The sequence below is a fragment of the Takifugu rubripes genome, chromosome 16, assembly GCF_901000725.2.
Source record: "Takifugu rubripes chromosome 16, fTakRub1.2, whole genome shotgun sequence".
In the NCBI taxonomy this organism is placed as follows: Eukaryota; Metazoa; Chordata; class Actinopteri; order Tetraodontiformes; family Tetraodontidae; genus Takifugu; species Takifugu rubripes.
The window spans coordinates 3,881,934-3,900,760 of record NC_042300.1 but is presented as its reverse complement, the minus strand read 5'-3'; the positions used below and the strand labels follow the sequence as shown (position 1 = coordinate 3,900,760).

The window sequence follows — 18,827 nt, the reverse complement described above, 5'->3', positions numbered from 1 at the left end:
TTTCACAAATGAAGACAAGGTAAGTGACTTTAGCAACATTTATTTATTATTAAGTTAGCATCTAATTCATAAAATAAACATTTGTAGGTTTTAATCATTAAGTGAGGTGAACATTGAGTGTCACCTGGGATTAATAATCTGAAAATGTTGCATGAAATAGGGCAGTTTTGTCTTCAGTAAGATACTTTCCCATTGTGTGAGGTCAGAGGTCATTACAGCATACTCACGACACTCCCGTTAATATTTAAAACAATCTGTCGTTAGGCAGACTCACCCTTTGTCCCCTTCTGTTCTTGTTTTGGTCACACCAATATGATCAATACTGGATCAATTTCTCCCTGGAACACCATGGACCGTGTGATTATCAGAGCCGACGTCGATTTTTGTTTTTGACAATGTAATAAATGCTGGTTATTACAAAGATGCTACATCTGTCCTCCGGGATGATGTCAAGAAAGCTACAGAAAACATATTTTACTTGATTATTGATCACCTCGGCTCTGACTGATTTCAACTTTGGCTCTTTTGTCTGAGAAATCTGAAAACACATGAAACAGTCACAGTGAGAAATCCCAGAGGTGGTTTTCCACATCAGTCCAGATGTGTTGATGCAGCTTAATCTGAAAATTGTTTATGTTTCTGCACTGTGATCCAAGAGGAATCTACTGGAAACAGACTCAGAAACACGAACAGATGTGGATCTGCTGATCAGCTTATGAATGCAAACTGTGCAAAAAAAAGGGCTCCAAGTAAAAAAGTGCCTGCTCCATGTGTAAATGTAGCTGGCTTGATGTGAACGCTCACTGCGCCAGTGCAACAGAGTTAAAACGGCGAACGGCCCTGGGTGCTGCAGCAGCCCCGCTTCCACCCCTGCGGAGCCCAGGTCAGGGACGGGGGCTGGAGCCTAAACCATCTGTCGGCTGCTGGAGCCGGAGATGAGCCGGCAGCACCTGAAGGGATCCGTGGGGCTCCCAACCCAGCAGGTGGATCCCCTGCCCGTCCACGGTGAACAATTCAGTGCAAAACCGTGAGAAAAGTCTCTTTTCGTCCAGGCAGCCTCACACTGATGCAGCAGAACAAAGTGCTTCAGTCGGCGGGTGAGAAAACCTCAGTAACAAAACAAGAATCTCAGCTAAAAACCCAAGGAAATGCACGACCACCATTAAAGAGGAGGGGAAGATGCAGCCCTGCTGTGATCGCCTGACGTCACTGTAATCAGGAAGTACTGATCGAGCTGCTGCTGGAGACATTTACAGGACTTAAAAGCATCACTTTTAAAGGCTCGTTCTCTCCTTTTCTGCCAAACAGAAAGGCAGCGAGAGGTTTAGTGCAGGAAACATGCCCCCATCGACACCACACACGCAGGCAGGGTGTTTTTTTCTGGGTAAATGTACTACGCCTACCACTCCCTACATCATACTGCAGCGTGTAACAGGCCAGACTGAATTTAAAAGTCAGTGGTCATGACTGAAGCTGAACCTTCAGCAGAGACTTCAGGTGGGTGGTCATCTGCTCCTGGCAGCGGTTGCCCTGCTGAGACCTGTATTCTCCCACCCAGTGACTGGGAGGTTTTGGTAAGACGCTAGGTGACGGAGGCTCGCTAAACTTTGCTCCGGCGTAGGCTTTGTCACCATCTTTGAGGAGTTCAGGTGAAGCTTCAGTAGGCAGTGCGTCCATGACCGTCGGGGCACCGGAGGCGTCGGGTGGTTTTCTCTGTTTTCGGAGTTTAGTCTGGTGAAGAGAAGATGGCTTTTTCCGGCTACTGGTGTCGTTCTTTTTTGCGGAGTGGGAGACAGCGGTGGTTTGGCCTTGCTTTGACCTGCAGCTCGGTGGAATCACATTCTGGACAACTTGGTCGTGTTTGGGCAGACGGCGGCCTTGTTGTCCACCGGGGTGGACGCTGCCCCGCTCCAGCCTGCACCCTTTCAGCAACTACAAAACAGATGGATGTTTTTAATCAACCCACAAACATGTTGACACAGAATGTGACCAATACACAGTGAAAAATCGATTTACCTGCTGTTCTATACCCATGATGGCACTATAAGCATTTTTTAATGTATTTTCTAGTCTATACATATTAACGGAGCGTAGGTTTGAGCGTACATATGGATAAGTTTAGGCTTTTTTGCACCACCTGCCAAAGATTGGCATCACAAAATCACAAGGCTGGTTTCATGTCTGCGTGAGAATCAAACAACTGCGTCATTTCTCCAACCCTCTCGGGTTCTCCAGGCATATAATCCGAGCTGCTTATTCGTACTGAAGCTTTATAAATGCAGAAGAACCGTGAGGAAAAGGCCGCTGGTGCCGGTCACCGGGAGGTAAACACCGACTCCAGCGCACTGCGGAAGTTTACGAGGATGAGCCAGGAAGTTACCTCTTTCTTGGGCTCCTGTTTGAGGTGATGGATAGTCGGTGTAGACTGAGTCACGGTGGGCCCGGTGCCAAGTGCGGGTTTGTTGGCAGACGAAGCCGTCAACGGGTTGTTGTTGTGATCGGTCATGCGGGCGCTCTGAGCGCTTCTGTCGGGCTTCTGATGCCTCGGCGCCGCGGACCGCAGCTTCCTCCCCCGTTTCTTGCGCAGCGCCTGTCTGGTTTTGTTGACCGCGTTCACCCCATTGTTGCTGGAGTTGGCCGATTTAGGGTGGTGATTTTGCCCCTCACTGATGTTGGTTTTATCGCCAAACATGTCGGAAATCTGAAGAAATCATAGACGACGGTGTGAAATTCTGCTCAGCTCGTAAACAACGAGGCTCGGTTTTCCCTTTAGCACAGAAAAATCCGCGTCTTCGTCCAACTTACAATTATGTGGAGAGAAAAAATACTCAGGTCGAAGATTCTTGAGAATTGACTTGTAAAACTGAACAAATTGTCCTGATAAAATTACACAGGATTGTTTTACTTCAGATGACGTCGCTATTATTGTCCTTTGAGTTTAACTTCCGGTAAAGACTAGCAAAATAAGAGACGGATGACGTAGCAAAAAATCTTTTTGAACGTCTAGGAACCAAAATGTAAAGCGAGTTCACTTACAGTCCTAAATTTTATACGTCTCCAGCCCACTAAAGACGCGGATTTTGATTAAGGGGAATTATTTGGATGCCTATGTTTAATCCACATAAGCCACTCACATTGAAACCACTTGTAACCGTCAGTGAGACAGATACAGTACATGGATCCAAGTTTAAATGTCAAGCGTTGTTCATACTTTTATTTTGAAAATGCAAACATTAGTAAGAAGCATGGCCTTCATTTTTTGAGCCCTGTCGCCACACCACTGACTTATTTTAAATATATCTAGTTACAAATTGATTGGTTTCCTATAAATTCATCAGAATTACTGAGGATTTTCACTTGGACAAATCAGAATTTATGGACTCTTTTTTTTTAATCATTAAAAACAACCAATTGCAAACAAGATGTTGAAATACATTCAACTGTTCATAATCCTGTTTCATACATAACTGATTATTTCCCCATCATTGTGGCTTGTAATTAGAAAAACAATCCACAGACACTGATCTGCCATTTGGTTTCACACAGTTTACTGTAGAAAACGTGGTGTGCGCTACTTCACAACAGTGAACAACTTTTAAAACATTCAGCAAAGTATTATCTCGTAACACCTAGACACATCAACCATCTCTTTAAAACCAGGATGATTCATCCAATGTGATTATCAGGCTGTGGCAATACTGTCCAAAATTTGGCAAAAAGAACCAGGATACGGCTAATCAGAAAAGCACACATCTTCAGCTTACAAAAATCTGTATAAAGAATATACAAATACAACAAACAGACTGAAGATTCCATCCATGGGTTGCACGAGCTTTGTCACCTCAACTGCAGAAGGCTCAGGGTTGTGTCTCTTCCACCGGGTCATCGTAGATGTAACTGCCAACGCCTCCAGTGTTTACACCTGAGGAGGGAATGACGGCAATACACCACGAAGGATCATCATCGCCATGGCAACAAACATGTAAACTGCCAGCATGAATTTGCAGATATTCATGTGTGCAAAGCTGCAGATGCGACCAGACTAGAACTGTAAACAGATTTACTTCTTCCCTCTACCTCCCTTCATACCTTTGGGCCCAAACAGAACAGCGTAGCAGGGTTTGTGGCAGTACGGCTGTCCATCGTGCTGCAACACAGAGAAACTCTCTTTTTTAAAGTACAGCACATTTAAACTACATTTTCATCACAAAATGATGCCCACAAACCTCAGGATTTCAGACACATCTCACATCAAATGCTGAGACTATAATCATATGTCTGTGAGACCCACATCCCATAATTATATCAGCAACTGCTTTTCTAAAAGCATTAGTATCACAGCTGCTGCTTGTTGCCACAGCTACTCTTCAATGTAAAAACAAAACAAAAGAAGGAATCTGGATCTAGATAGCTGGTGCTACATTAGACGCATGAATTTACACTTTTAAACATGTTTGACCCAAAATAATTCAGTGAAACATGACAATCATGACACAAAAATTACAAAAAAATGACTTTAAAAGGTCAAGGTGGTACCTCTGCATGACTGCCAGGAGCCAAAGTCTTGCTGCAGCGTTCGCAGCGCAGACATGGACGGTGCCAGTTCTTCCCCAGAGACGACACTTTCTCAGCTACACACACACACCACACGAATCATGTTCTTTTCCTTTATAAATGGACTTTTTTCAGCTTGAGACCCAACAGAAACTGGGATCTGCTCACCAAAATACACGGTCTTGTTGCACCGCGGGCAGATGTTGGGTCCTCCAGAGAAGGACGAGAAACTTGCCGCTAAATAATAATTTTAGTTATAACAATAAATCCCTCCAGTTCAGAGCCAACCCCACATTTTTTCCTAGCATCTATTTTTGCTCCATGCGTTTCTCACCCTTGACAGGTCCTCGTGCGGGGGCCCTTTTCTCCTCCTCTTGGTTCCTGCTGGTTTCCATAGAAACGGAAGCAGGGGCCTCGTTGACAGGATCGTCATACACATAGGAACCGGCTCCGCCGATGTTCACACCTTGTCCAAGACGCAAAAATGTTACAGACAAGAATTGAGGCCACAGACCGATGACAGAGAGGAACTGAGGAGGAGCAAGCGCCACCTTTAGGCCCAAAGAGGGCGGCGTAGCACGGTTTGTGACAGTAAGGCGTCCCGTCATGCTGCCAAAGACAAGATGGAGGAAAAAATTAGCAGGGAGAGGTTGCACTTTTGTTCAATCACTGTGGATTTTTCTTTACAAATGTCACCATTCATCACAGATTTGAGTTGTCCAACACTTTTCCACCCCTGAACTACTGACACCTGACCCCGAGGGCAGCTGAAATACAACAGTCAAGACCAAACCCAGGCTTTATTCTGTGAAGTTGACTTGACCCTCCCTGTTTCTTGCTTTACTCACACAGTCAAAGCCGTTTGTGATGCAATGACTTTCAGAATTAACTCCCAGTGGCCACTTACATGTTTTCGCCTGGCACCGACAGGCAGTGCGCCGAAATCTGCAAGCTGCTGTCGTATCAGCTGGATGTGATTAACAGCCATAAAACTCAAAAAACAGCCACAAAGGAATATTTTCCTGATTAAACTGCTGTTTTGCCGACACAGGTGTGAGCAGTTTGAGTTCAGATGTTTTCTGTCAAGTTGTGGAGTCATTGGGGCCATAATGACTTCCCACAGTGGTGGTGTTCTCATATGTGGTTACATGTTTTCCACCCACTGACACACGGCTCCCCAAACCCCTTGTACCTCAGCGTGGCCTCCAGGATTCAACGTCTTGTTGCAGCGTTCACACTTCAGACAGAACTTGTGCCAATCTTTGCCTAAAGACGAGACTTTCTCCGCTGCAGAGGAAGAAAAGAGAGAGAAGAGTGGAATGTATAACAACAGCTGAGCTGCAGCTATAAAATATGCATAAATAAAACAATTGCTCATCAAACTGTTGCCAAAAGAGACAAACAGTGTGTTTTATCTTTTTAGAGATAAAGTGAAAATGGCTTTATAAATAGATCAAAAACATCAACAAAAAAGGTGAAGAATTTGGGGGGGGGGGGGTTATTTTTTGCATGAGTCCTGGAATGAAAAGAAGACACAAAGCAGAGCCTCATATCTGAATATAAGGTATAATCAACAACTGTCTGAAAAATGTGTTTTAGTCGTGAAAATTCTGACATTTTAGTCCAAACCGGTGCATCAAATTAAGCTGGAGTTGAACACAAAAATGACCGAAACTTTTTTAGTGTTTCCTTATTGTCATAACATGTACAATTCTTTGTACGTGTTTGATCTTAACAATTTCAGGATCTGGATCCCAGAATATCCCAGCGGACTGATACTGGGCAACACTTCCTGCTCAGAATCACTGGTCAGCCCGTCAGCGAGACATGTGGCGGCCTGATATCAGACACGTGTTCATATTTAAACCGTGGTATCTCAAATATCCGTGTCTGTGACACAAATATCATCTGTCTGGTCATCATGAAGATTTCAGTTAAAATGTGCATTTAATGTCAGAAACCAGCTGGAAATGAACTTAAATGAAGCATGTTTGTTTCGGCCGCAGGATTTTATCAGCCAGAGAAAGGAAGGAAAAATCAATGGGCTCATCACCTTCATGGTGGAGCTGAATACAACATGTTTACAGTAAAAATCACTATCAGGCTGGGATTGATAACAATGATAACATACACGGATGAAACCGTGCTGTTAATGGCTCCCAGTTATCTCTTCCACAGATATGGAGACAATAATAGCCCACGAGGAGTGAGGAATGGTCACATCCAGCATACTCACAAAATGCTTTGCTTGAAAGGGTCTGCAAAGGCTTTTGCAGCTAGACATAACAAAAAGCAATTAAATGTTCAGGAAACTCTGGGGCGGGGGCTGCAGTGTTGAAAGTTAACATTATTTCTGCTGATTACCGGTATATTATATCTGGAGCAAAAGTTCCAGGAGCATCTGGACACAAGACCCAAACACAACAGACACACAGATCAAAAATCAGCCAAAAATCCAGAAATAACTCAAGATGCTTAAACAGGACTACCAATTTTTCTGAAAGAGCCAAAGATGTCAGTAAATTCAGCAAAGAAATGTAGTCCTTTATAATTGTTGTAATTTAGATCAATACACCTCTGCCGTCTGAACTAGACTTTGCAGTCTAACTAATCTCATGATTCATAAATCAATTTTCTCCAATGGACAATTAAATAATATCACCATATGAAATGAAATGAAATATGGCCTTTTTGTCAACCAGTTCCGATGGTCATGAATGTCCTTTTTTTAAAATCTAGCCTCGTTTCACTGGTTTGATTATTTCATGTCGAATAAATATTGACAAGAGTGGTTAAAGTCTCCACCCAACGACCAGCGATTAGGGTTTTGTTTCATTTCGACGCTACCTGCAGAAAACTTACCGAAATAAACCGTCTTGTCGCATTTTGGACATTTTGACGCCATTTTCCGGCTGAACAAAGACACGATCTACGGTTGTGCCGGTGTCCCAGAGCTCTGCGAGTCTGTCGGCCGACTGTCTGCAGCTTCACAACGAAGAAGAAGAGGAGGATGAAGACCGAAGGTGTCGGTCGTGATGATGATGAGGATACACTCGCATCCTCTGCCCCACCTTCATTATCATAACCACGCCCCAGTATCTCCGCACATACGAATTACAGCCAATCAGGGGCGCTGAAAGGGGCGGAGACTATCTCTGTTGGGACGCGACGCTGCTGTTGTCACGTGACACAACTATTTCGAATTTTTTCTGTATTATTTTCTTATAATTTTCACTTTTCATTCAATCGTTCAGAATTCTCAGCATTTTGAATGTAAGTTAAGAGTTCCTTTATTTTTTCAAGTTTATTTTAAGATTTTCCATATTTCCATATTACATTAACAGTATAGTTAGCACAATCCTGTTGGGTTTTTGTCACAGCCAGCTCCTGTTCTCTCAAGTAAATTTTAAATTTAGCCATCATGGCCCCGCTTCCAGCTTTGTTTGTTTCCTCTGTGTGGTTGCTAGGTTATTGCCTGACAGGGAATGTTAAGTGATGCTCAGCAGCTCCCAGGAGATCTGTGTCCATTCTTCATGTTGTAAAAACACACAAACAAACTTGAACTTTTTTTCCCCATTCCCTCCTGTTCAACCAAACCAATGTTCATGTTTGAGTGGCAGCTGGAATAAGTGGATGCAAAGAAAGTAAATGTTTTTCTGCCTGATATAACTTTCACTCCATCTGCAGTTTGTTAAACAGTATTTTTTTTTTCCTTTTCTGGAAATCATACAAGACATTCCCACTCAGCAGCATAGGCCAACACCATGTGGCGTAGATGTGAGAGTTTGTGCAGCCAGGTGCAAACTGCCAGGTGTAGCACTGTGGTGCTACTCCTGTGATCCTGTGGTGCTATTCCCTACCCACACTGCCCCACTTCCTCTAAGGTCCATCTGTTATTCTATGCAGATGATTCTCTATTAATAAACTACACCACAGTTTTGGTACCAATAAAAGTTAATTCAGTTGTTCACCCACTTTTATTAATGGAAATACGTGTGTATTAGCCTGGAGAAAAGGGCATGGAATTGTTGATCCATGTATATACAATGTAAAAACATTTTGAAGGTTAGGTTTTATATAAAGACTCCATTTCCTGTTAAACCTCTTGGAGTAACCAACATGTGCTGTGTCTTAAAAGGAGATAAACACACAAACAGACACATTTTTCCACAGTGCTACAGCACTGTATTCCAGGCCTGGGAATGCATTAATCTTGAAATAAACAGTGTCTGTGATTTTAGCACAGACATCAACAAAGTCTGAAGTCCTTTCCAACCAGCTTCTGTTTTGTATCTTCTTAAAAGCCTTTTATTACCTCCACATTTATCTGACAGCGTGCAGATAAAACAAGGGCTAAGTGTGACCCTCAAGAATGTTTTCACTGTTGCAGAAAAATCAACAAGCAGAATAAGTACATTTTCATCTTCCCCAGAGAAGATACAATTTTATGAAATAAGACCAGCTGCACAAATGTCAAAATGTTTTTTTAGTAGTTGTTTTTAAATTACTTCGTGATTTAGAACATATTAAAACTTTCTCTCAATAATTTTAAACCATATAGTAACATCAGGTGACAATAAGGTGACATCATGGAATACATGATGTTCCAGGAACTCAGAGTTCAGATATCAAATGAAGAGAAGAACCAGATGAAAAGGAGACACTAACCATGATGGTCGACTTCAAATGGATTCAAACGTCTTTATTTCTAACATTCATGCTTCAATATTCAGGTCAGAATGAGTTCTAATGAAAAAAGACATTCCCAATAGATAGCAGCATTTTATTTGAGCCTAACAATTTATGAACAGAAACAAAGACATTTTCTACCTGTGAACAGATTCTTGTTCTTTTTTCACAGATGCCAACAGAAAATATCTGATCTCACATCAAGAAGTAACTTTGAGCTGAAAAAGAATTGTATCTATACTATATGGGTGTTCAGCAATCCATTCAGTAATTCAGTGGCCTTTCTCTGTTTACTCATGTTTCTGTTCTCATGTTTACTCTGTTCTCTTCTGAAGCCACCACCGCTACTACAGCAACAACCTTTCCAGGAACCACCACAGAAACAGCAACAACCCACTGTTTGGAGTTCCTGAGTGTTTCCCTCTCCCCTTCCCCTTCCCCGTCTCAGTCTCATCTGTGTTGCCCCTGTCTGTTTATTTCCAGGCTGGGCTTCCAGACTCTCCCCTGTCGGCAATCAACTCACACCTGGAAAACCATCTCCAGCCAATCACCCACACCTGCCGTCCATTTTATAAGCCTGGTCCATGGCTCATTCTTTGCCAATTTGTTGTTAACCCTGCATGCTATAGCCTGGCTCCCAGAAGTTTGATTCTCGTTTGTTTCATGGTTCCTGTGCTAATCTAATCGTCCTCATTGTCTGTTCATGCCGCCCAGCCTGCTCCTCTTCCATCCTGTTTCTTCTGCCACCTGCGCCTCTTGGTATTTTTTTCCAAAATCTTTGACTGTACCGTAAATGTAACCTTGCTCCAACTCAAGCCAGTAGTGTGTATCTGCTTTTGGGTTCTAGATTCGTGTCTGCAGTTCGCCACAGAAGGTTCCTGCTCCAGAACTGTGCATCAGTTTCACTCCTGTTCTTCATCAGCTGGCGATCAGGTGAGAATCTTCTCGTGCCTCATGTTAATAACTAAGTTATTGAAAGTGACTTCAACACCCTCTGCAGGAACCATCTCATCTGATACTCAGCAGAACTTAAAGGTTGTTCAGTGTTTCCTTTTTAAATGTGTCTCTGCGGTTTTGCTGATCTCATCATGGCTGCAGTTGCTAAAAACACATCAAGCTCCTTGTTTTTGTGATTGTCTTCTTCACTGAGGTCTCTTTTACTGAGCAGTTCCTTCAGCTTCTGCCCTGGACTCCATCGTGCTGTTTATGGGACTGGCTGAACTCTTCCTCATGACTGTGATAACTGTTGTTTATGATCCTGTCTCTGATCTGTTTTTGTGCTCTGTTTGTCCACTAGGGGTCGTGGGGGGCCTCATCTGTTGTGCTGGCTGCCTCCACACCTGCAGCTAATCTGGTCTTTTGGCAGGCCTCTTAAGCAGCCGGCACCAGCCAGTACTCGTGGAAAACTGAGCTTTGATTATTAGCGTTCTTGCAATTGACTGTGTTTCTTTTGTTTTAGGTCACCACCGTTCCGAGGAGCACTTCCTTGGGTTTGGCTTGGCACTTTGTTCACTGGTGTCACCATTGATAGCACGTGCACTGTGTAAATATTTTGTAAATAAACTGTAGATCACCGACATGGCCTTTGTCTGTCTTCTTGGGTCCCTGATGACCAAGTTTTATTGTCCTGTGCTCCTCCGTTAAACGTGTTGCTGGATCTCCTCACAATAGTTGACCTTCCACTGAACTCCAGATACGTAGGTCGGGTCTTTCCGGGCCACTTTAACCTCTTATCTGCAGAATCTCCTTCCTCTGGGTGGCTGAAGGCCTCTAGTTTTAGCTCTACATATTCAAACATCCCCTCTGATGCTGGAGCACCTGTGGTGATTCTACAGTTGAGACACTTAGAAAGTTGTCACTGATTAAAAGGAGAAGCTGCGCTTCATCGTGACGGTTCAGGTCAGGAGATGAAGATGAGCCCATACTGAGAATAAGGGAATGATACAGTTCTGAGTAGTTCCTCACAGCGCCACTGCTGTCCACATTCATCACAAAACTCAATACATCAATAATAAACTGGGGGGAGGAAAAAAGGAACTCAAATCTGTTGAAACCTTAAATGTTTTCATCAGCAACTATGTTGATATTTCACCCCATTAAGATGAGAAGCAGTAAAGAAACTTGACTGTCACTTAAAACAATAAGACACATTTACTAAATCGAATTATATTTCAACTCTAACTCTACCCACGCTCAACTTCCTCTTTCTCTCAAAAGTGTGAAATCATGTCATGAAAAGCTGACCACAGATGGACACAAATTAGATGCATCGAACTTCTGCTAGTTGTTTCGGAAAATTAGCTTCACAATTCTCAACATCAGTTCAGGGAGGCGACACTGTGGAAACCACAGAAAGCTGCTGCAGTTTCAGTACTAAAGGAAGTCAAATGAAGAGAAGTTCCAGAAGAAAAGGAGACGATAACATGATGGTCGCCTTCAAATGGATTCATGCTTTTATGTTTCTAACATTCATGCTTCAATATTCAGGTAAGAATGAGTTCTAATGAAAACAGATTTAAATCTTCCCAACAAATAGCAGCATTTTAATTGTCTAACAATAAATGAACAGAAACAACGACATTTTCTACCTGTGAACAGATTGTTGTTCTTTTTTTCACAGATGCCAACAGAAAATATCTGACTGCACATCAAGAAGTAACTTTGAGCTGTGAAAACCTGATAAAGGATCAGAAGAATTGTATCAATACTACATGGATATTCAGTCCCAGTAATCCACAATCAGCAGCAATCGAGCTGATTGAGCTTGGACAGATTAAATCTCATAAACCAGGCAGACTGAGTCTATCTGAGAACTGTTCTCTGACCATCAAGAACCTCAGAGGTGAAGATTCAGGTCTTTATACCTGTCGCCAGTTTAACAGCTCAGGATCACGAACACGTCCAGATGCTGCAATTGATCTGTCTGTGGTCCCCAGTGAGTATTCCCATCACATAGTTTCATCTTCACCTAAACCACAACGATCATTTCAGTGAGGAAGATTGTGTTGCTGCTGTTGTTGCTCTGTTTGCTCATGTCTCTGTTCTCATGTTTGTTGTGTTGTGTTGTGTTGTGTTGTGTTCCATTCACTTCTGTCGTGTTGTGTTGTGTTGTGTTGTGTTTTGTTCTATTCCATTCACTTCTGTTGTGTTGTGTTGTGTTTTGTTCTATTCCATTCACTTCTGTTGTGTTGTGTTTTGTTTTGTTCCATTCCATTCACTTCTGTTGTGTTGTGTTGTGTTTTGTTCCATTCCATTCACTTCTGTTGTGTTATGTTGTGTTCCATTCACTTCTGTTGTGTTGTGTTCTATTCCATTCACTTCTGTTGTGTTGTGTTGTGTTGTGTTTTGTTCTATTCCATTCACTTCTGTTGTGTTGTGTTGTGTTGTGTTTTGTTCTATTCCATTCACTTCTGTTGTGTTGTGTTGTGTTCTGTTTTGTTCTATTCCATTCACTTCTGTTGTGTTGTGTTCTATTCCATTCACTTCTGTTGTGTTGTGTTGTGTTTTGTTCTATTCCATTCACTTCTGTTGTGTTGTGTTGTATTGTGTTGTGTTGTGTTGTGTTGTGTTGTGTTGTGTTGTCTTCTCTTCTCTTCTCTTCTCTTCTCTTCTCTTCTCTTCTCTTCTCTTCTCTTCTGTTCTGAAGCCACCATCACTACTACGGCATCAATATTTCCAGGAACCACCTCAGCAACACCAACAACCCACCATATTTCTCAGAGCAAAGGTAACGACTCAACAATAACTTGTGTTTTAGTTTCTGGTTTGTGTTGATTTTATTTTCAGTCATCTGCATCCTGGAACATCTCCAGGGAAGCTTCTTCTCTCCACATCACCTGAGAGGGAACATTGGCTCTCTCAACTAAATTAATTGATGGTGAAAGACTTTGATCTGGACCAACAGAGAGGGAACAGCTTCTAAAATGTTCTGTGTCGTTTGGGACCCCGTGACACACAAACAACTGTTCAAAGTCATGTTTTGTCATTGCTGCAGTTGCAAGTTTAATTCCAGACTTTTGATTTGTGTCTGACACATTTTCTCCACTGAATGATGTTTTTAAATGTTGCTGTTGTTGGCTTTCTCTGTTTACTCAAGTTTGTCTCTTCTCTTCTCTTCTGAAGCCACCACCACCACTCCAGCAACAACCTCTGCAGATGGTACCTGTAAGAGAACATCCGTAACACAACATTAGCTTTTTTAATTTTCTGGTTCCTGCTGTGTTGGTAGTTTGTGTCTGTGTTGCAACCATTCTCCCTGGCAGTAAATCTTAGAAGCTTTTTTTTAATTTCCCTTTAAAACGGCGCCGCATTAATAAGGAAGCTGCGTTTGTGGCACGAGCAGCAGATGAGGAGCTACGTGCTCAATAAAACCCAAACAGCTGCTATTGTTCTTGACTGGTCCCAGCACCTGAGACCATGATGCTGCTACACTGGTGGGTGGATGATGGATGGATGGATGGATGGATGGATGGATGGATGGATGGATGGATGGATGGATGGATGGATGTGTGGATGGGTGGATGGATGGATGGATGCATGGATGGATGCATGGATGGATGCATGGATGGATGGATGGATGGATGGACGGATGGACGGACGGACGGACGGACGGACGGATGGACGGACGGATGGATGGATGGATGGATGGATGGATGGATGGATGGATGGATGGATAGACGGACCAGTGATCATCCTACATCTCCACGGTATCTGACTGAGCGTTACCTTGACGATGGTCAGGCTCACTGAGCAGTTCAGGAGAGGATGGATCAGTAACCTTGACCCCACTCAACCCCTGTAGGGTGAACGTCCTGCTTGGAACGTCCCGCTTGGAACGTCCTGCTTGGAACGTCCTGCTTGGACGTCCTGCAGCTGTTTGGATAAATAAACTTTGCAGCGCTCTAAGATTCGTTGTTACGACAAAGACATGATCAACCATAACACAAACTTTTCTTAGAACTAAATTGTCAGTGAAATATTTCTGATCCAAGCTGATTTTAAAAGGTTTGTTGTGGATAATTACTACAGGAACAACCAGAGGAACAAGCTAAAATAAAGAGGTGAAACACGACAAGAAAAACAACATGTTGGTTTGTGGTGATTTCACTTGAATCACCTGAATTTGATGAGATCATCGACTGTTATGGGCTGTCCCATTTCTCCCAGTTAAACCAATGCAGTCGTCTAAAGTCCTGTCCTGATGATGAAGAGGTCTTCCTCATATAGTGATTATAGGCAGGTTACAGCCTAAAGAGGGTAGTCATGCACATTTATAATGGAAAATCCTTTAATAACCTTAAAGTCCATTAGTCCTTTTTCTACATAGTAACCAGTTTGGGGGATAAGATCCAGATTCATTAATTATTATGTTGTATGAATGAGAACCAAATATCTCCATTATCTTCCAGATCCGTGGTGGCTGAACCTCATTGCAGCAGCCGCTTTAGTTGTCCTCGCCATCGGTTGCCTCACAGTTTTCATATATAAACGGAGAAAAGGCACTGGTAAGTTTCATGATGTTAATGAAATGTCAGTGTAGAATGATGTGCAAGTCCACAATAATCATTGTTCTATTTTTATTGTGTCAGGTGGTGAAACACGCAGGAACGACAACGAGGTGGGATTTTACCCTGTAAAAGCAACATTCTGATGTTTTCTAATGTGCCTTGGCGTCATTATGTTTCCCCGGTTTTATCTAAAGTGTTCCACTAAGAACCCAACCAGCACCAAGAGCATAAACCTCATCTCTGTCCTCTCTTTAATGCTGTTGTTCCACTGTCACCTGGGTTGATTTGGTTCGGGCACTTGAGTCCAGAAGAGTTGAGGAAGATGCTTTTTTCCTCCATAGCACAATAACACATTAAAAAGGTTCAGACAGACTTTTTGTATGCACAGAAACATTTTGAAAAATATTTCAAAAACTTGTCAGAAATAAAAGGAAGAGCAGCCAAACTCTGAACCACAAAAGATCTCTTGGGGGAGCTTTTTCGACCCAAATACGTTCTCAAAGAAAGAGAAGTTGAAAAAAAGTCTGTCAAAGTGTAGAAAATGAGAGATAACGTGTGACCCCTTAGGAGGAAGTGCGAACATTGAAACTTCTTAATGCAGAACTGAGTCGCACATTTTCGTCTCTTTAGGTCAAAAATGAGGAGAACATTTGTTACGCCTCCATCAGCTACCAGAGCACCAACGGTGGAGCCCAGGTACAACGATAACGGGTCCTTGTTTGCCTTCACAGAAGCTTTCACAGATGCTAAAATATGTTCAGCCTTGGTTTTGGTACATAACTGAATACATTTCTAAAAGATTTAGGTTTATTATTTTGATTTTTGACCCACCTTCATTATTTTCACATTTGTCCATGATGGATTTGAAGTCAACATCATCCACCAAAGGAGTTCAAACAAAAAAGAATCAGTTTGTTTGGTTGTCAATTCTGTTTCGTTTTTTTTCTTCAGGTTTTTGGTGATGAAAGTGATCCCAATGTGACCTACAGCACTGTGAGAATGTAACCATCCTCCAGCTGTGACCATGTCAGCACCAACACAACCATCACAGCTCAAATAATAGCAATTTTTTTTATTTGTTTGTCTTTTTTTATTTGTTTTATTTGTTCTTGTATGTGCAGAGGTTTTTTGTTAAGAAATGTTTTAATTCCTATAAGTACTTAAATAAGTAAATGTAGTCCAAATATGTTTCATTTAGAAGCATATTTTGGTTGATGAGCAAATAGGAGGCTGCATATTTAATTGAATTTCACCTTTTACCTTTTTCATTTTCTTTTTTCTTGTTCTTTTCAATGACACCTTTGGTTTTGTAGCATTAAATAACAAAGTGTGTTTACTGTAAGTATGAAATTAAAAGCTATTTCAAACAATGTTTCCCGGAGTCAACTCAGTGGTGAAGACTTTAAAGTATTATTTGTACAATTGGTGTTATTAATATCGGGGACGTTTTAATTCAACCCAAAATTAGGAGACACTTCTGCCACTGACCAGCAGGGGGCACTAGAGCTCCTTCACCGATGCAAGTTTGCAGACAGCAGCTGTTGTTGCTGAGTAGAGCTCCAGCCTACAGGTATGATTAATGTCTGCATGCCCTGTTCTCAGATGAAGTACAGAGGAAATGAAGTTGTTCAAAAGAAGTGAATCAACAGGAGATCCTTCAAAAAACAAAGGTGCTAAAAAGAAAATGAGAAGAGGTGCAGATTTGAAGTATATTTCCTCAAAACTAAACCAAAACAAGATTTTGAATTTGGCAGCTCGGTCAGTGGTATTTTAAAATTACTTTTATGATGCATTACAAATAGAATTAAAAAACTAACTGGAAGGAGACTTTTGGAAATACTGACAATCCCAGTGTGTCAGAAGCTGCTCCACAAAAAAAACAGGTCAACCTTTAAAACACAACATCAGCTCCAAGCTTAATGCTCATGACAGTTTATCAAAAAACCTCTCTGAGTCCAACTTAAATGAACGACCATAAACTGCCCAATCAAGAGTCACAATCACTCATCTGTGTCTGTGCGTACCTCCATAAACACTGACTTTGTGTGAGAAAGCGGAACTTACACATGCACACACTCTCACACACACACTTAAGGACAGTCGTTACCGTGCATGTGAAGCATGAAGTAATTGCAGTGGTGGTGGTGGTGGTGGGGTCAGTAATGCAACTCAGGACAAAGAGCTGTCAAACAAAGTGATTCTGCTTCACCGACGACCCCCAACAGGACACATTCCGATCGGGTGGCACCGGGCTAACTGGAGAGGGGGGGCCGGGACATGAGGAAATGATTCATGGGGATTTGAAGACTACTCTTCTGCCGGTAGCATCATTATAACATGCTTTTCATTGTTGTAGTTGGATTTTTTTGGGGTCATCTTTAAAATGGAGAATTTCTCCTTTTTAGCACCACATCAACCTGAGCTGGCTGCAGGAATTAGAGTAATTACATCATCGCGCATACAAATGAGCTAATTTAGCTTTGCCCCACCTCTCTACGGGTCAGTAGGACCGTAACCCAATTTAACCGTCCAATAAGGAACAGAGCAAAAATCTCCTGAGCCAATGGGACCCGTGGCCCTGCCCACCTGCATGCATAATAATAAGGCGCGGAATAATAACACACTGGGGGGAAACTTGAACGACCGCAGCTCACTCACTGTGCTCTTCAGAATACTTGGTCTCTGAAAAACCATCACCATGGTCGACGCCTTCTGTGCAACCTGGAAACTGGTGGAGAGCGAGAACTTTGATGATTACATGAAAGCCCTCGGTCAGTAATGTGCTTCTAGCTTTGCTCTTTTTCTTTGATCTCAGTGTTGAAATGTGCTTCATATGTCATGTCCCAGGCGTGGGCTTCGCCACCCGACAGGTCGGGAACGTGACCAAACCGACCGTCATCATCAGCCTGGAGGGCGATAAGGTGGTGGTTCGCACCCAGAGCACCTTCAAAAACACAGAGATCTCCTTCAAGCTGGGGGAGGAGTTTGATGAAACCACCGCCGACGACAGGAACTGTAAAGTAAGAACAAACACTTTCAATCATCTCAGATCGGCATATTCTGGAGTAATCAAGATTAATTGGCCACACTTTTCAGTACGGTCACCATGTGTTGTGTCTCTCAGTCTACAGTGTCTCTGGAGGGAGACAAGTTGGTCCACGTCCAAAAGTGGGACGGCAAAGAGACCACGTTCGTCAGAGAGATCAAGGACGGCAAGATGGTCATGGTACGTTTCTGTCTAAAGTGAACTATGACATAAATAACATCTAAAAGTATAGCATCATGGAACGTAGGCCCAACTACTTTGTTTTTTAGTGTTGTTCAATATGAGGGATTACACTGTAAAACAAGAACACTTACTAAGCTATAATTTAATGGTCTACTTTATATTTTTTTCCTGTGTGATTTCTGGGCAGCAGCAAAATCAACACACATGTAGAAATACACATTCCCACATTGTGCAACAGAGGTTTTATTCGTCCTTGCCTTCAACTCCGTGTCCGCAAACCACTCAGATACTTGCTGTTGCCGTAGTAACCCTTGCCTCAACCCTCCACCCCCCACCCCCCCGCAGGATTTGACCTTTGAAGACGTCCACGCGGTGCGCACCTACGAGAAGGCGTGAACTGGACACGAAGCATCAGTTTCCCAACTGTCGACTGTTTGCTCGTCTTTGCACTTCAGGAGTTTTCCACCTGCAGGCTGCACGTTTTTGTAAAAATAAAACATTTTTATATAAACTGTTTCCGTCACGATTCATCGTCTTTGCAGCCCCATATGAAAGATTAAAAAAGTAAACAGGTTAAATGTGTCTCTGTTGTTTTTTTTAAAAAATATGATTGGTTTAATCTAACAGAACTCATGTTTTTAATCGGAAAGCGTGACAAAAACACAGGTCTATAGATAAATACACCTATAGATTAGGAAACTACTCATCCCTAATATGGTGGTGTGAAGGTGAATTGATCTGAACTTTGCTTTGTTGTCTTGAGGTATTCAGGGCCTTTTATTACATCCATGTGCAGATTCTAGTCCAGTGAACACCTTTGCCCAAACTAGGAATAAATTGAGCTCTAA

General features: G+C 42.4%; 4 protein-coding genes and 2 long non-coding RNA genes across 12 annotated transcripts; 3 read left to right on the top strand and 3 right to left on the bottom strand.

The window, feature by feature from the left end:
• Positions 1 to 24: 24 nt before the first annotated feature.
• pnrc1 (proline-rich nuclear receptor coactivator 1) lies at positions 25 to 2,966 on the bottom strand. Its single transcript, XM_011611881.2, has 3 exons — positions 2,806 to 2,966; positions 2,381 to 2,701; positions 25 to 1,932 (listed from the first exon to the last, which is right to left on the bottom strand). The coding sequence occupies exons 2-3, from the start codon at positions 2,690 to 2,692 to the stop codon at positions 1,462 to 1,464; spliced, it is 783 nt and encodes a 260-aa protein (XP_011610183.2). The 5' UTR covers positions 2,693 to 2,701; positions 2,806 to 2,966; the 3' UTR covers positions 25 to 1,461.
• A 562-nt stretch (positions 2,967 to 3,528) lies between these two features.
• LOC101072639 (cysteine-rich protein 2-like) lies at positions 3,529 to 7,632 on the bottom strand. The gene is made up of 8 exons (XM_003971475.3): positions 7,417 to 7,632; positions 5,747 to 5,841; positions 5,106 to 5,163; positions 4,889 to 5,020; positions 4,723 to 4,791; positions 4,537 to 4,631; positions 4,090 to 4,147; positions 3,529 to 3,922 (listed from the first exon to the last, which is right to left on the bottom strand). The coding sequence occupies exons 1-8, from the start codon at positions 7,457 to 7,459 to the stop codon at positions 3,858 to 3,860; spliced, it is 615 nt and encodes a 204-aa protein (XP_003971524.1). The 5' UTR covers positions 7,460 to 7,632; the 3' UTR covers positions 3,529 to 3,857.
• A 2,104-nt stretch (positions 7,633 to 9,736) lies between these two features.
• LOC105417537 (uncharacterized) lies at positions 9,737 to 10,820 on the top strand. The gene is made up of 2 exons (XR_003891213.1): positions 9,737 to 10,002; positions 10,091 to 10,820. It is a non-coding gene; the product is annotated as an uncharacterized lncRNA (long non-coding RNA).
• Positions 10,821 to 11,481: 661 nt separating this feature from the next.
• Positions 11,482 to 16,120, top strand: LOC105417538 (uncharacterized). 7 transcript variants are annotated; one of them, XM_029849277.1, is made up of 8 exons: positions 11,482 to 11,730; positions 11,864 to 12,178; positions 12,890 to 12,970; positions 13,339 to 13,401; positions 14,652 to 14,747; positions 14,832 to 14,860; positions 15,381 to 15,446; positions 15,702 to 16,120. In XM_029849277.1, exons 1-8 carry the CDS (start codon positions 11,508 to 11,510, stop codon positions 15,753 to 15,755), a joined length of 927 nt encoding a protein of 308 aa, XP_029705137.1. In that variant the 5' UTR covers positions 11,482 to 11,507; the 3' UTR covers positions 15,756 to 16,120. The 7 variants fall into 7 exon arrangements, 6 of the variants coding, with proteins under 6 accessions (XP_029705137.1, XP_029705139.1, XP_011610187.2 ...); XM_029849279.1 differs by having other exon boundaries at positions 11,483 to 11,730; positions 13,366 to 13,401; XM_011611885.2 differs by having other exon boundaries at positions 11,483 to 11,730; positions 13,339 to 13,407.
• On the bottom strand, positions 12,993 to 14,352 carry LOC115252922 (uncharacterized). Its single transcript, XR_003891211.1, has 2 exons — positions 13,969 to 14,352; positions 12,993 to 13,405 (listed from the first exon to the last, which is right to left on the bottom strand). It is a non-coding gene; the product is annotated as an uncharacterized lncRNA (long non-coding RNA).
• A 1,237-nt stretch (positions 16,121 to 17,357) lies between the features above and the next one.
• On the top strand, positions 17,358 to 18,557 carry LOC101072862 (fatty acid-binding protein, brain). Its single transcript, XM_003971476.3, has 4 exons — positions 17,358 to 17,521; positions 17,598 to 17,770; positions 17,875 to 17,976; positions 18,325 to 18,557. The coding sequence occupies exons 1-4, from the start codon at positions 17,449 to 17,451 to the stop codon at positions 18,373 to 18,375; spliced, it is 399 nt and encodes a 132-aa protein (XP_003971525.1). The 5' UTR covers positions 17,358 to 17,448; the 3' UTR covers positions 18,376 to 18,557.
• The last annotated feature ends 270 nt before the right edge of the window (positions 18,558 to 18,827 follow it).